General features: G+C 36.3%; 1 protein-coding gene across 21 annotated transcripts in view; it reads left to right on the top strand.

Annotated features, from left to right (window-relative positions):
• The window catches only part of DLG2 (discs large MAGUK scaffold protein 2), a 2,173,778-nt gene that overhangs the window by 1,696,117 nt on the left and 460,849 nt on the right, over positions 1 to 16,812 (top strand). For all 21 annotated transcript variants that reach the window (XR_008511650.1, XM_024254994.3, XM_024254993.3 and 18 more), the window contains one exon: positions 1,749 to 1,904. Coding sequence is in view for 20 of the 21 variants with exons in the window: in XM_024254994.3 (XP_024110762.1) it covers positions 1,749 to 1,904 (156 nt within the window). In the remaining variant the exon portion in view is untranslated. The remainder of the gene's footprint in view (positions 1 to 1,748; positions 1,905 to 16,812) is intronic.

Here is a 16,812-nt window from a genome sequence, read left to right as displayed (position 1 = left end):
AAATGTGAACCCCATTTTTATGCCACTTGAAAGGAGATTTTCACTGATATTTTTAATGTTGTTGTTTGACTGCAAGAGAACTTTGTCAATATTGCAAGAAGGCTTTGTCAAATTTGTCAAGTGGTTTGTTATGTTTTGGTATCTTTTCATGTACTCATCTTCTGAGATATTAAGTGTTCTCACAATCAACAAAAGAAACTAGATTTGATATGTCTATTCTTTAGCCAGTGAATGTACAAAATAACAAGTAAATAAATAGGGAAGAAATAGAAGGTGAAACAAAGGTAAAATGAACCTGCGATATCAGTAACTGTTTCTCTGTGTTGATAAGACTTTGAACGGTGAAGAATTAAGCTTAGCAAGTATCAGTCCACTATGAAATCATCCTGAAGGTGACTGAAAGCAAAGAAATAAGAGCTTTCTTCTAAAATCCAAGGTATTAGAGCCTGCTCCAAACACCAAATCTATTAAATATGTGAATCAAATGATAATATTATATTCACAAAATGGTTCCAAAAAGATTCAAATAAAAGTTTCAAGAGTTCAACCCTGGACAAAATACAGGATCTCATTTTCATTGGCTTGAATTTATTGTAATTTTCAGAAAGTAAAATATTTTCAAAGAGAAACTAAATAAAGAATTCAGTTAAATACAATATAACCATGAATTTTTAAAAGATCTCCATTAGCCAGCTTTGATTGTGAAAATGTGACTCAGAATATGGTGCTACTGAGGTACAAGGACTAGGAGAAAATTGGAAACATCATTTTCTTAGTCTGTAGAGTCAACATCAGACTGAGAAAATTGGATCAGCCCTCTCAGGCAGAAACAACAATGTTACTGAAATGACATTATCATGAGAATGTTTTATGATCTAAAAGAAGTCATTGAATCCTTTCTTCTAAGGTTCTGTGCTGGCAGTTTAGATCAGCTACCATTTTGTGTATAATAATATTTTCAAATTAAGATGCAGAAATTTCTCCAAATAGTCATAGGACCAAATTATATGGAAAGAAAATAACATTCTTTACATTTCCTGTGTATACAGAAGGTATTAGATGGACTCCAAACATAATTAAATACATTAGCATTTGTAGTAGGCCCTATTTATACTATTTCTTTGTATTAGATGTGCAGTCTTAAATTTTGTAGAGTATATCTGTTAATATTAGGTCCTATTTATATAAGAAAAAAAATGATCCTAGCTTGAACAACACAGTTTATCTTTATCCACATAGAAGGAATTCAAAGGTAGCTAGTCCAGAGTTGGTATAGTGCCACTCCATATTATCAGTGACACAGGTTCTATCTTTATATTCCACTGTGTGTATTTTTTGGCTTTATCCTCAAGTTTGCTTCATGGTCTAAGAGGACCGGTGAAGCTCCACCCATCATGTCTGGGTTCCAGGCGAGTAAAGGGAGGAAATGGGAGAGAATAAAATTTCAAGAATTCTGGCTAAACGAGCTTCCTTATAAGCAGCTATTCCAGTTCACCAAATACTTCAGAGCACTCACATCACATTGGACTGAACATTTTCATGGGGTCACTTTTACCCACAAAAGAGTCTGAGGAATAAAGTCTTTATTATAAGAAAAGTTACAAGTGGAAAATTGGGTTTCTTTTAATAACAAATCAAGAAAAATGGTATTGTTTTTACTTTTACATATGGTGAAATGCTACTGGTTGTACAGGTGTTCCTTGTATGTACTAACCATGCATATCTTTCTCTTCCTCTTGTATCACCAGGCCTCCGGAACCTGTTTACAGCACTGTGAACAAACTATGTGATAAGCCTGCTTCTCCCAGGCACTATTCCCCTGTTGAGTGTGACAAAAGCTTCCTCCTCTCAGCTCCCTATTCCCACTACCACCTAGGCCTGCTACCTGACTCTGAGATGACCAGGTACTGCATGCGCTTCCTCACTTCATCTTCTCGAACTGCATGTGCTTCCACAAGGATAAATGGGTAGAATCCGCCTCTGCTCACTTCTCTTGCACTAAACATCTTCCCCAAAGTGGAGAGATGTTCTGCTGTTCCCTTGGTGCAATGGGAGAAATTAAGAACGTTGCCTTTTTGTTTTGTTTTATTCTCTGGAGTGATCACAGAGTACTTAGACATTGACCACATGATGCTCCACATGTTCCTGGTTCCTATACATTTTAATAAGGCATTCATTATATTTTTCCGGAAGAATTAATTTTGGAACTTAACACCATTTCACTCATACAGAAGGATGAAAGAGAACATTTGTTGAATATTTTTAAATAATATTTAATAAATGCTTACTATGCTTCAGGCATAACATGGCCTAAGAAATATGTACTATTATCATTTAATATTTTAACTAAATTATTAGATTAATATCACCATTTAACTGAATCTTTAAGGTATTAAGTAACTTGTCCAAAACTACAGGAATAGTTGGTTCCATCTCACCACATGGAACATAAAATTAATGTTTATATTGTGTTATCATGCTATGTATGTACATATATATATTCTCTTATTTAACTGCTCCCAGCCTATTTAAAGAAATAGAGGTTCAGAGAGGTTAAAGGTATTGCCCTCAGTATGATCTTGCCAATAAATGTAGAGTCCAAGTTTGACCTTAGAATGTTTTGAGTCTTTCAACAACTTTGTAACGAAATTATTCTAAGTCTGAAAGTTGGACACAATTCTGTGTTAGTATTCCAAAGCCTATATATGATAAATAACAAAAAAGACCTCATCTTTTCATAGTAGCCTGAGTTGGACAGAGAGGAACACAAGAAAAATAGAATTCAGCGTTCCACAAGGTAGTTCCAATTCAGTCTAAACAGAGATCCCAATTGTAATGTTCCTACACAGAATGGGGTGTCTATATAGTTATGTTTTCAGACAGGAATATCGTCATAATATTGTTAGAGCTGAAAAAATACAGACTTTAGAATGATTCAGAGTGAAGATGGATATATCAAGAGGGTCTGCTAAGAATATCATCTTTATTTTTTGAAATTTTGAAAGAATAAGTTTAGAAGTCAATTACTGTTCTCTCTAGGAGAGTTAAATAACAAATTTTAAATTACATCTAACATTTCCAGAAATAAATGAGAAAACACATTTTTGACTATGTAAATCAGCTAGGGCATTTTTATTAATTTGCAATAGTTAAAGTCTAGTTAATATTTCAGAATACTTTATAAATATTCATTAAGTCCACCTATATTTTTAACAAATCATTAAAACTATTTGTTGATACAGTGAACTATGCCATTTTAAAGCTGAAAGGTCAAAGTCACCATAGCCCTAAGGAAGTGAGAAGAGCCACATACCTGTAATGACTTGCTAATAATTATGTACCTACAGTCAGCTACATAAGGATAGCTAACATTTATTGAGCTCTTCTGTGCCAGGCATTTTGCTAAATACTTCTTATGAATTATTTCTTTTAATCCTCACAATAACTTTATGAGGTAGATGTTATCATTATCTTTGTTTTACAAATGAAGAAATCGAGACTTGATAAGTTGCCTGACTTGTCCAAGATCATCCACTAGTAAGTGACAGCTGGGATTCAAACCCAGAAAATGACTGACCTGGCAGACCATTAGCTGTTTTTGCTCACTGGAAAAAAATCTCCACCCATTTCTCTTTTTCTATCCTTTCTCTATCTTCATCCCGACTTCTCATATTCCTTCCCTTCTTCTGGCTCTGTGTCAGTAAATTTTTTTTTCTTCTTTTTATCCTGTGTTCCTTTTTTATTAATGTAAAAGTTACATTGGTTTCCTTCCACTCCAATGGGGATTTTGAAGAATCCCTCCCGAAAAATTCACCAATAGGTAGCTGATAAGAGTTTACCTCTGTGTGCACCTGCCAGATATGATTCTTTTCAGCTTGCTTTCTGTCATCTGTATCATGAATACCATAGTCATTCATTTTTCACATAAAAACATTATAGTACAATGTTGAATTTTTTTTTTCAAATTACACACCCTAATTCTGATATGCACCAGGCCCCAACCCCCATCCACCATTCCCCTTTTGGGAATTCTATTTTCGATTTATTCTAATTTGGTCCCCTTCTTTCTCCTTCTTTTTTCTTTTTCCATTACCTTATTCTTTATCTTATCTTTGTAGAAAAATGGTCATACACCACAAAAACACACAGACAGCTATTTTACTGGCCTTGTCACTACCAGTGCATTGATACCAAAAATCTTAATTTCACCCCACTTTGCTCCTCCTCCATACTTCCTCAACTTAGTAAATGGCACACCTGTCTACCGCATTGTTCAAGCCAAAAACTTGAGAGTCATCCTTACTACTTGGTTTTCCCTCACATCCGCCATTCAATTCATCTTCAAGTCCTGTTGATTCTATCTCCAAAATATCTCAGATTTATTCACTTTCCTTTACTTCTATTTCCACCACTTTAATACAAGCCCCCATCATCTCCCACCTATAATAGCTTCTTAATTGGTCTCACCATTTCCACTGTTGACCTCCAGGCTTCTTCTCAATGCAACCAAAGTGATCTGTAAAAAATACAGATCAGATCTCCTTTTGCATTAGGATGCAATGCGAAGTCATTAACATAGCATCCAGGCTCTGCATGACCTAGCCCCTGCCTGCCTCTTGGATACCTCATTTCACTCTTCCCTTTGCTGACCACATATTCATGTTGGCCTTCTTTTTATTCACAAAATGCACTAAATCTCTTCTAGTCTCAAGCGTTTCACATGTGCTTTTCCCCGGAATTGGAAAGCTCTTTTTACACTTTGCCTGATTAACTTCTGGTCATCTTAGATCCAAGCTTAATTTGCACGTCTTCAGAGAAGCTCTCTAAAACAGAAAATCAGGCCCCCTATTATATATTTTCTTTCTATTTTTCATAAGACTCAAGTAATTTATAATTGTACATTTATTTATGTAATTTTCAAACTAAATTACTGTATCACCCTCTACACTGTAAGCGCAATTAGTGGAATTGTGTTTATTTTGTGCACTGCTATATTCCTAACAGTTAGTACAGTATCTGGCTAGCAGGAGCTCAGGATTATTGGATGAATACATAAACATGGAAATAAAATCTGCAAACAAGCAAATTGATACCTGTTTGAAAACAAGTCATAAGCTCAAGCTGTGCTTTACCTAGTTCTTAGTAGGTATGTAAAACTACTCCATGAATGAATGAATCCATGCGTAGAAACAAATAATAACTAGAACTTACTTTGTGTTGTACTTTCACCATAAACTATGTCTATGGTGATTGTCTACATTATAAATCCATTAGGCACCTGTCAGTTCTTCATGAGGACTCAGTAATTCATTTCAGATATTATTTATTTTTCCAATAGGAAATACCTCTCCAAGCCACTGTATCTTGAAATGCAGCCAATAATTCAGGGGCAAAGTAAAATATTCTGGTTCCATTTTTGACACCATCACCTGTGTGCTGTTCTCTGTGTTCTTGAATAACACATAGACCCTCAGAAGTAGATGAGAACTTAGAATTAGATAGAAAAACCCTTATCCAACTCTAGTAATGTTGTGGAACCCAATCTACTATCTTCACAGTCTACGTCTTATTACCCCTCATGGTTAAATATAAATATTCTAGAATCTTTTAACCTTAAAAAAGATATTATAAAAATATATCTATTAATTTATTTAGCTAAGTCTTATCAAGGATCATCCACAAAGTGCAAGATGCTACTATAATAGGACAAATTTTTACAAAGGTGCAAGCTGAAAAAGCCAAAAATGTTGAAGAAATGCCTGATTTTTAGGATGCAGTAGATAATGATGCATATTTTGTTCAGAGCTTTTGAAAAATTCCTGAAGTGTCTTCCAGAAACATGCACATATTGATATAGCAATTATGGCTTCAGATTAGAATATGCACTAGCTCTGGAAAAGTTAGCATGTGAAACCATCCTTACATTTACATCAGTTTAATTCGTAATCCACATTTAGAAGAATAAAGGTAAGTCAGCAAAAGCAACCTGAGTCAGTCTTCTGTATTTTCTGAGCTTCAGTGGGAATACCCAAGTTCTCAGCTCTTTGAATTAATAGCAAACATTCAGGGATGAATTAATTGTACACACAATTTACTTCTGTAAGACCATTTAAAAGAAAACAGAGAAGTTGTTAGTTTTTCTTAGGAAAGCACTTTAAATTACTTGGCACAGTGCCTACGGCTGCAGATTATGTTTGGAGGAATTGACTTCGTAATGCTTGCAGAAGCAAGAAATGTGCAGAGCCTGAAATCAAACTAAAATTTGAAAAACAAATAGGATTTCTATGGGACTCCTGCTTATCTAGTACATCTCTTTTTCTTTGAAAAAAAAAAGTAGTTTTGATGTTTTAATTGGTTTTTCTACTTTGGGAGAATAAGTTATTCAGCTTTTGATATTTCTCAGGCAAGGGGAATAGTATTCTTGGCTATTTTTTCAATATTTGTGGCATACTTTTATTTGTCCTTTTACATAAAAGGTCCTAATTATTGTTATTTTGCAGTTGATAACAGAGGCTGAGATAAACCAGATGAAGGCTAATTAAAATATATTGGCAGGTTTTGGATGGGAAATGAACTGTAAAGCACTATATCATCATAAAACATCTTCACTCACTGAAGGATATATATATTCATGGTACTTCAACTAGGTACCAGGCATCATCCTTAATGTTAGGGATTCAAAGGTGAAAAAAACATGGTCTCTCCCCTGAAGTATCTCACAGACATATAAATGAAGAGTTACTTATCATGTGATATATATCTGCTAGAAGGCCTCAGTTTCTCAAATGTACCTAATCTCTAGGTAGCTGTTAAAATAACAAATTTAGAGAAATTAAATTTAACAGAGTTTATTTGAGCAAAGAAAAATTCATGAATCAGGCAGCACTCAGAAGCAGAAGAGGTTTAGAGAGCTCCACTGAGCAGTTTGAGAAGCAACCTTTTATAGCCTGTACACAGAAGCAAAGTAGAGAAATCACCTGAGGGGCTACAGCTAGGCATCTGCTTTATTTGGGCACGGTGTGATGAGTTGGCTGCCTGCAATTGACTGAAACCCAGCTGCTTGTGACTATCTGAAACGCTACTGTATGTAACACTTCTAAGTTAGGTTTCAGATTGTTATGTGGGAACTCAGAGTATGGAGACAGCCTTAACCTAAGGGCCTCCTGCTTATTTAATTTAGCATAACTAAAATCAGATTATTACATGCGGTAGTGTTGGAAGCAAATATGACCTCAGACTGTCCCTTCTGCAGAGGCATTAACATACACAAAGAAATGGCGCTGTCCACACCTAGCCATCAATTTCTAATCATGTATAAGAAGTATTAGCTATGGAAAATGCACACTCATCTTCTCATAGGTCTAACTTCTAACTATTCTCTTCTGGGCTCAGAGAATCCACATTTATAATTTACCACCTTTGTAGAAATCATAATGTTGGCAGCCTCAAGCCATTCTTAGTTTTGGGATGCAGAGCAAGATCTTTATTTTATAAGACCTCAATCATATGCCAGAGTTTTAGTGAGCCCCTGAATAGTACCTCAGGCTGAGGTGAGAATGAATTTTTATTTTTATTAAAGAACTGTTATAAAAGACTGTTTCCATTCATAGCTTAATAGTGAGTCCAGTGAATTGTGAAGGGAGATGAATGGTAGGGTTGGCAGTATGGGGGAAGGGCTGTGCAAGCCTGCCTGTATTTTTATAGAGATCTAAGTATTTTACAACATGCCATTTTGTTTTCATTAAGGCTTCAAATTTACTCTCAGAGAAGAGAAAGTAAACCTTCCATTTTAACCCTTTAATTCAGTTCTGTAGACTATCAGCACATATGAAGTTATAGGATCACTTAAATGGATTTTTAAAGTCAGCAGGTATGTGTGTTCCAAATTGAATACTAAAACTTATCTTTGGCAAGCTTTCTTTCCTTGCAGAGTGGCAGAAAATTTACTGGGCCTTTAATGTTTTAACTGTTTCAAAGTCTGTAAATACAAAATCAAATACAAATTCCAAAACTAATCTCTAATAGAAGTGTATGTAAGTCTCTAAAGGTAAACATAGGAGGAATTACCTAACTCTGCCCTTGTTTTTCTGGGCATTATCATGAAGACACTGAGCTTATCAGTAGGATTAGGGCAGAAACATGTTCCAAGTAAAAGAAATAGGAAAAAGTTAAGTATCATGTTATATAAAGGCACACAATGCCTTCTGGGACTACCAGACTACCTGTGTGGCTGAGGGCTATTGGGTGGGTGATAAGGTTGGAGAAAAAGGCAGCTGTGTATCATAGAAGACCTTACTTACCAAGCTGAGGATTTTGTATTTTATCCTATAGGCAGTGGGGAGCTGTTGAAGAGTTTTAAAGCTGAGCAAAGACACAAGCTGCTTTGCATTTTTAAAAAGATCACTCTGCCACCTGTGTGGGAAAAGTTTGAATGCAGGGAAACTAGTTAGTATCATATTATAGAGCAGGGTTGAAATAATGAAGAACTGAACTGAGACTATCGAGATAGGGAGTTACAGATGGATTCAGAATTATTTATTAAATAAAACAGGTGGTACTTGGTGACTGACTCAGGGGAAGAATTTTCTGGCTTGGGATATTCACTGGAGGGTGATTCTTTGCCCCTGTTGGACAGAATGAGCACTCTTGTCCACAATAAATACACTTAAACATAAAACTCTTTAGAAAACAGTGGGAGGGAAGGGAGGCAAGATATATCGGGTCCCTTGTTTGAGGTAGTGGCAATGTGAAGTCACAGAGGAGCTAAGGATTGTGCCCAAACTGTCTAGGTCTGAAGCCTTCCATTTGGCCATACTAATCACGCGCATTTTAGCTAAACATGTTACCACCCTCAGAGCCTCAATTCCCTCATTAGAAAGTGAGAAGAATAATTGTATCTGTGCTGTTCTCCTCATAGGATTGTTGTGATGATCAAGGGAAATTGAGTAAATGAATTTTCATCCAGGCACTAGCCACATTAGTCATTATTAATTGTTCCCATATGTGTATTCTATTTTAAAGCCTTGAACTCATGTATATTGATTTTTATTGCTATCACAAATCAGGTAGAAAATGTTTATCAGTTCAGGCAAATCCCCTGAGGTCATAAGAAAGCTGTTTGGGCTGAGACCTTCTATCATTCTTAGCAGCCATCCTTCTTGTCATCATAATCAATGTCACGTATTTTTCCTTTTATTATTACATTTATAGGCTCCCTGTAAAAGGCGGCGTGTGTCTAATCCCATATGTGATTTTGTACTTATATGAGATACTTTTCTTTTTTTTATCTACTCATGTAGTGGTATTTCTGTCTTACATGTTTCTTCTCAGGAGTGTGGACAAAATAATGGCCACTTTATGGTGCACAGATCAGTAGCCAGGTATACATAGGTACTTTATTGTTTCTAATAATCTCAATAATTTTGCAAAGTGTGTGTTTTGATCTAGCAATTGGAGGAATCTGGGCTGTACCCAAGGCATTCTTACATCCAAGCTCATCTTCTCACGGAGCCTTAATCACGTTCACTCTGCACACTGTAGCTTCTCACTCTGTTCCCCACTTCCCACATCCACTCTGCCACGAATCTGTAGATTCTGAAAGGAAATTTGAGGCTTGTTCACACGATTCAGTCTGGGAAACAGCACCATTAGAAAGAGAAAGAAGATGCTTACAAATCAGTGTGACCTTCTTACGCCCTTAAAAGGCTGATATAATCTTAAAGAATTCTTTATTTCACTTTTAATTAAAACCAAGAGACTGAGCCCTCTGAGAAGGACTCACAAGGCATAGCCCCTTTCTAAGTTTATGTAGTAGCTCATTTTTCAAAGGCTGTCATTGCCTTTTTGAAGTAGGTGGTCACTAAACTCAATATGAATTAAGGAAAATAAGAAGAGATTAATTGACTCCCAGAGTGACAGAGGCCACTCTTGCTACATTTGGTTTTATAGCCTATTTCCTCTGCAATGCAATCTATGAAAGGGTTTACAAGGAAAGAAGTACCCCTTGATTTTAAATTAATGCACTGTCTCAATAGACAATTTCTTAAATTTACAGCATTCACTGTTGTCCCTCACTATTTTTTGATAGTAGGGGGAAGATGTTCTTTCATTAAGAATTCAATAATTGTTTTAAAAGCACAGTCAAAATTTTTGTAATGTAAAGGGCAACAGAAAACAAGGAACTCACCCTGTTTTAAAAGCTCTTATTTACTCTGCACAACAACCCAGGCAGGTAGAGTCAGGAGGCTTCATGAGGGTCAAATACCTTGAGATAACAGAGCTGGGAAGTGAAACCAGATTGGTTTTACTCCAGAATTCCTATTCTGTGATGTTCAAATAACTCTGTGATAAAACAATCTAAATTTAATTGATTAGCTTTTAAAAAAAAATTAGAAGTGAAATAATATCTCTATCTGAGATGATGTGAATATTTTCTATTAGTTTTAGTATGTCTGTTTGTGTTTTGGGAGCAATCTTTGTATTTACTTTAGTAACCATCAAATTATTGGGTAATAATAAGAAAACAGAGAATAAGCACAACTTCAAAAGCATTCCTTTGTGAAGGAAACTACCTGTGAGAAAACTCTATGCAAAAATCACCATGGCAACAAATTGTAGGACTCAGAATCAAGACAGTAACGTTAAATCATAACACCCATTGCATAGATATTAATTAAAACCACTGCTGTGTATTGGGTGCCTTTAGGTGCTATGCGCTATTCCAGAAGTTTTGTATGTACCAACTCATTTTAACCTTATAATGACTTATGCGGTAGCTATGATCATCCCAATTTTATGGAAATATTACGGTACATGGTTTGAGAAACAAATGGAAACAATGAGATGAGATAGTTGCAGATGAGGTCATCAGAAATTACACTTAGAATATTAATTTTATTTGAGCAGAAGTTTTGTTTTCTTTATCGTTTTATTCCCTGTGCCAAAAATGGTACCTGTCATGTAGTACTAATAGTAACAATGACAATACAGATGATGATGATGGCAACTATGAGGATAATGATGATAACAATCACTGTTTATCATCTTGTTACCTACCCAGCAGCACTTTATACAAATTAACTCATTAATCTCCACAGCAACCCAGGGAAGTATGTGTTATTATTATCCCATTTTGCAGGTGATGAAACAGTTAACTAACCTTTCTAAGGTCACATAGGTAGAATTTGAACCTAACTAGGCTGGTACCAGAATCTGAGTTTTCAAATGTGCTTAATAAATATTGACTGAATATTATAGTAGTAATTCTTCAAGTATTGAACTCTGCTTCAGAGAAGAGTACACCCCATTAAACAATAGTCAAATCTCTTTAGTAGATAGGTGATATATCAACAGATGACTGATTGATATGATATGAAGATAGATAGACAGACAATATATGGTTAAGAAACTAGACTCTAGACACAAAATATTAGAGTTTGAATTTTGCCTCCACAACTTTCTAGCTTTGTAAACTTGAGCAAGGGACTTTTCTATAAGGTGGCAATTATTGTAGTATCAATCTCATGGGGTACCTATAAGGATTTCAAGAGGTTTTAAAATGCCGAGAGCAATACCTGATAAATATGAAGTGCTCCATAAATTTTAGCTATCATTATATTTGTATGTGTGAGATGATGTATTACGACCCCCCCCTCCAAATAGATACCTCAGGCTGAGGTGAGAATGAATTTTTTTCAAAGGACTGTTGTAAAAGCCTATTTCCATTCGTAGCTTAATAGTGAGTCCAGTGAATTGTGAAGAGAGATGAATGGTAGGGTTGGCAGTATGGGGGAAGGGCTATGCAAGCCTGCCTGTATTTATATAGAGATCTAAATATTTTAGAATGTAGAATTTTATTTTAATTAAGAGATTAAAATCTGCCTCTCAGAGAAGAGAAAATAAACCTTCGATATCAACCCTTTAATTCGATTCTGTAGACCTTCAGCTCATATGAGGTTTAAAGGATCTCTTGAAGAGGGTTTTTAAAGTCAGTAGGTATGTGTGTTCCAAATTGAATACTAAAACTTAAGATCACTCTATGCCAGAGAAAATGAATACCTTAGAGGGTAAAGAGGAATTTTATGGCTTGCTTTTAAAAGGAGAGGGTATACTGGGCCACTACTAAGCAGCCAAAGCCTTTGTCCAAACTTTACGAAGGCTCCCCTTCTTCTGGCACACACTGTGTCAGGGCCTGTGGCATGGCGAACAGCATTCAAACTAGATTTCAGCCCTAACTCATCCCCGTGACCACGTGTTCTTTGAGCAACCTGCCTAACATAATAAATTGACCCAAATGAAGATGGATATCAGGATACGAAATGAGAATTTTATTTCTCTGTGTTATTTAGCTTTCCTTCAAATTCATCTAATTCATGCTCTGTTTTCTTTCCTATGCCTCTGGCATAATTGTAAAGATATTATTCCATCAGCCTTATGGGAAAAAAATAACTAGATGCTAACATAAGTTCAGAGATGGATGGGTACAAAGATTGGACTAAACAATTTATTCCAAACTCTATATTTTCCAGGTGAGGAGACTGTCACTCAGACCCCAAACAGGCATTAAAGTCATATTATAGGGTTAGCACTTCTGAGGATATGCAATCCAGATGTGGCTGACCCCTGTTCTCAGAAGGTTTAGGGACCACTGGACCTAAAGAGTTTCTTTTGTGGATATAGTCAACAGCCACCTGTAATGTAAAAAAAGAAAAATAAGAAAATAAAAGGTCTAGAAATTTATTACAGATAGCATATTTCAAATATGTATGAATTTTTATCAGCTTCTGCCTTATTTATTTTGGATCCAGCCTGATTTTTTTCCATAGCTATATATAGATTTGTATTTATTGAATGCTGGGTATTCAGAGACTCTGCATGGGAAACCTGAAGGTCAGATAGTAGCCCGGTTTTCCTTTCTATCTGACCAGTTACCTGGTAAGTTCTTACTATTCTCACTATCAGTGGAATAGTGCAGGGCCTATGGTACCTGTAGACCCTAAGCTACACTGGACATGAGGAAAGCAGCTGTGAAATATAAAACAGAGCCTCTACCAGATTTCTACCATTATGATTGCTGGAGTTCTGTGATTATTCTTTCCTTCCTTATAGGGCCTGTTGGTGAATCACGAGATGTCCTAGGCAACCATTTCCACACTTTCACAATACAACGCTTTCCTTATTGTTTTCCCATAGAAATCTCCTCACTTACAAGAACTTCCTTACTCTTCTCACCTTTGTCACTGTCCCAGTTGCTTTGAATGATGTTATGTTGGATATGCATCTCCTTTCCCACTCTTGTCCACACTGGAGCTCCATGTTGAGGTTAGACTTCTAGGAACTGGGCAGTGTCTGGCAGAGGCAAGAGGAGAAGCCTTCAATTTCTTTTACAAAGACCTTTTTTTTTTTGACCAAGATTTTTCCACCTTGGCCTGTGACTTCACAGAGGGGAGTCTCATGTTCCAGCACTGAAATCCCCACTCGGCCCTTTGACAGGTGCCGTGTGGGACCCATGGTCAGCTGGGACCTCTTCCCTCAGGCAGGGACTTTATTTCACTTTCTATCTTCCACAGCTCTGTTCCTGTGCTGGCCAGGTTCCCTGCCCTGATTTTCATACTGGAGCCTTTTCCTCTGGGATTCTTGTGACTCATAAAATCAGCCTCTAATTCAGGTACTTTTCCCAGCAGAGAAACAAAAAAGACAGACATGGACTTTTTTGTTGTTGTTGAGCAGCATTAACATTCAGTTTCAGGAGCAACAAACCTTTTCTCAGAAGACAATCTACCTTTTAAAACCCTGAAGTTAAAGAATTACCACAGGAAGAATGGGGATGGCAACTGTAGGAAATCAGGATAGGTGTGAGTGAATGCCTTGGCCACTGAGGCCTCAGGCAGCTGCTGGTGTCCAACAGGTCAAGAGCACCTATGAACCTCCGATCAAAGACCTTCTGCTGTAAATCATAGCTCCACAATGCTAGTTGTCTCTCCTGAGTTCTCCCCTATGTGTATACTGTTGGTTTCTTCTTTCCATTCTCTGTAAAAGGCCCCCTAATGTATCTCATGTTCTTGCTTTAGCCCACAGTAAGACCTCTTTCATGGAATGCCATGGAGCCCTCTCTCTTTCCCTAGGTCAGCAAGTAGAAATTCACATGTGTTCAAGATCCAAGCTCTTTGTAATGGCACATCTGCCTTCTCACATTATTACTGTTTTCAGACCCTACCTTTCTGCTTGGTAGGTTCAAAATCAGGTACTAAGGGGACTTGCAAACAATCCTTAATTCTTCTTCATGCACTTTCATCCCATAATGCCTAGGGGAATAATGAACTTCAAGAACAGCCAAAATCGAATTGTAGATTTTCCTCTAGTAATAACTGTGTAACTCGTGATAACTATGAAAACAGAGTATCTTTCTGTCATCCATTTAAAGGTAGGAACCATTTTGTATGTTATCATGTGACACATGAGCACGTAGTAGATATTCAGTGGAATGACAAGTGGTGGGTATTCACCTACGACTGTGATTTATGGTCTTATAGCTCAAAGGAAGAGTTCACATTTAGTGGAATCTCTTCTTCAGGCTCAAGGATATGTGTGGAAGAACTGGCAGACAGAGGGAAGTCCTTCCAGCAGAGTCAGATTTCATCCTTGTTCTCTTGGGGGAAGGTGATGCACATAGTTTCCCCTGGGATGTTTTGATTTCAGAGTTAGGACACAGAAACTGATTTTCATCAACCATCTATTATGTACTATAACAGTGTCTGCTTTTTATTAAAGTCTTTTTCATCTGTACTAAACGTCTCAATATCAGATGCTCTGGAGAAGTTTCATCATATGTGGGTGCCTCTAACATATCTTAGGTTAGGTCATTGTAATGAGCACGACTAGACTATCAAAAGTGGAATCAAGGTACATAACAAGCAAAATTCTCAACCACTCTGATTGACCCTGTAAAAGATAATAAAACAAAAACTATTCAGCAAACTTAGAAGATTGAAAAGAAACAAATTAAGACCTGCAAAAGGACTTTATTTTCAACACCAGTCACTCTGAAATTTTGTTTAGCATGCTAAGCAAATGTCAGTGATTGGCAAGGTGAGGGTAATTGTCATTGCCTTTCTCTGAAGTTCCTTCTACCAATGATAAATAAAAAGAAAGGGAAAGAAAAACACGTCGCAAATAAGCCTAGAGCTAATAGTGCATCCTCAGGACCCTTAGTATTATTAAATCATATAATGCTTGACCAGAATCAGAAAACTTTCCACCCAAACACTTAAAAAACTGAGAAAATAACTCCAGCAAAATCAAGAGACTCACCCAAGATCACACAGTCACACCAGTAGTCTGTGACAGATATAGCAGCTGGGTCAGAGACTTCAGGTGGTAGTGCTTTTTCTCATTCACCAGCCTGTAATTTCACCTCAACACAATCTGCCATAATGTTTCATGTTAAGAAAGATGGCCTATCATAGAGCAAGACCGGAAGGAAGGAAATAAAACTTACCTCAGGTTAACAGTGTTTACCTCAGGGAAGTATAATTGGGATGGGGAAAGAAATTATCCTTCACTTTATACAATTTTAAATTGTTTTGTCTGTAAGCATGTTTAAGTTTCGTTATTAAAAATTAAATTTAGGCTGGGTGCAGTGGCTCAGGCCTGTAATACCAGCATTTTGGGAGGCCAAGGTGGACAGATCACTTGAGGCCAGGAGTCTGAGACCAGCCTGGCCAACATGGTGAAACCCCATCTCTACTAAAAATACAAAAATTAGCCAGGCGTACTGTCATGATCCTGGAATCCCAGCTATTCAAGAGGTTGAGACAGGAGAGTCACTTGAACCTGAGAGGCAGAGGCTGCAGTGAGCCAAGATCACACCACTGCACTCCAGCCTGGGCAACAAAGCAAGATTTTTGTCTCAAAAAAAAAAAAAAAAAAAAAAACCTAAATTTAAAAATCTCCCATTAGGCTCAACATTTCAGTCATAAGTATGCACCCAAGAGAAATGAAAACATACATCCTTACAAAGCTTGTATACAAATGTTTATAGCAGCATTGTTCATAATATAGCCAAAATATGGAAACAACCCAAATGCCCATCAGCTGATGAATGGATAAATAGTATATGGTATGTCTTTATAATTGAATGGAATATTATTTAACCAGAAAAAAGAATGAAGTATTGATACGTGTTACGCATGGGTAAACCATGAAAAGATTATGTCAAGTGAAAGAAGACAATCGCAAAGAGCAACACCTTGTATGATTCCATTTCTGTGAAATGTGAACAATAGGCAAATAAATCTGTAGAGTCAGAAAATAGATTAGTGATTGCCTAGGGCTAGAGGGAAAGGCTATGGGAATTAGGAGATGCTGATCATGGGTATGGGATTTCTTTGGGAGATTATGAAAATGTTTTAGAAGTTGACCGTAATGATGGTTGCACAATTCTGTAAATATACTAAAAGCCACTGAACAATGCACTTTAAATAGGTGATTTTACTGTAGGTAAATTATATCTCAATAAAGCTTACTTAAAATTCTTACTTAAAAGTTAAATTTATATAGCCACAGTGACATTAATACTATGTCCTTATAATGTCAAATATTCAGATAAAAATAATAAAAAATAATTTTAAAAAGTTTTAATTTGTCTATGAAAGGTTATTCAAATAAATTATTCAGAAGAAGGTTTTCAGATTTTTACATTTTTAACATGGCTATAGTTCTCATTTACTGACTACTTTTTGTTTGGTGTTTTGCAAAAATAATCACTAATCCTAACAATAAATCTATACAATAGGTATTTTTATTTCTATTTCA

Source organism: Pongo abelii, chromosome 9 (assembly GCF_028885655.2).
Source record: "Pongo abelii isolate AG06213 chromosome 9, NHGRI_mPonAbe1-v2.0_pri, whole genome shotgun sequence".
NCBI lineage: Eukaryota > Metazoa > Chordata > Mammalia > Primates > Hominidae > Pongo > Pongo abelii.
The sequence above is the reverse complement of the archived record's forward strand: the minus strand, read 5'-3'. Positions and strand labels throughout refer to the sequence as shown.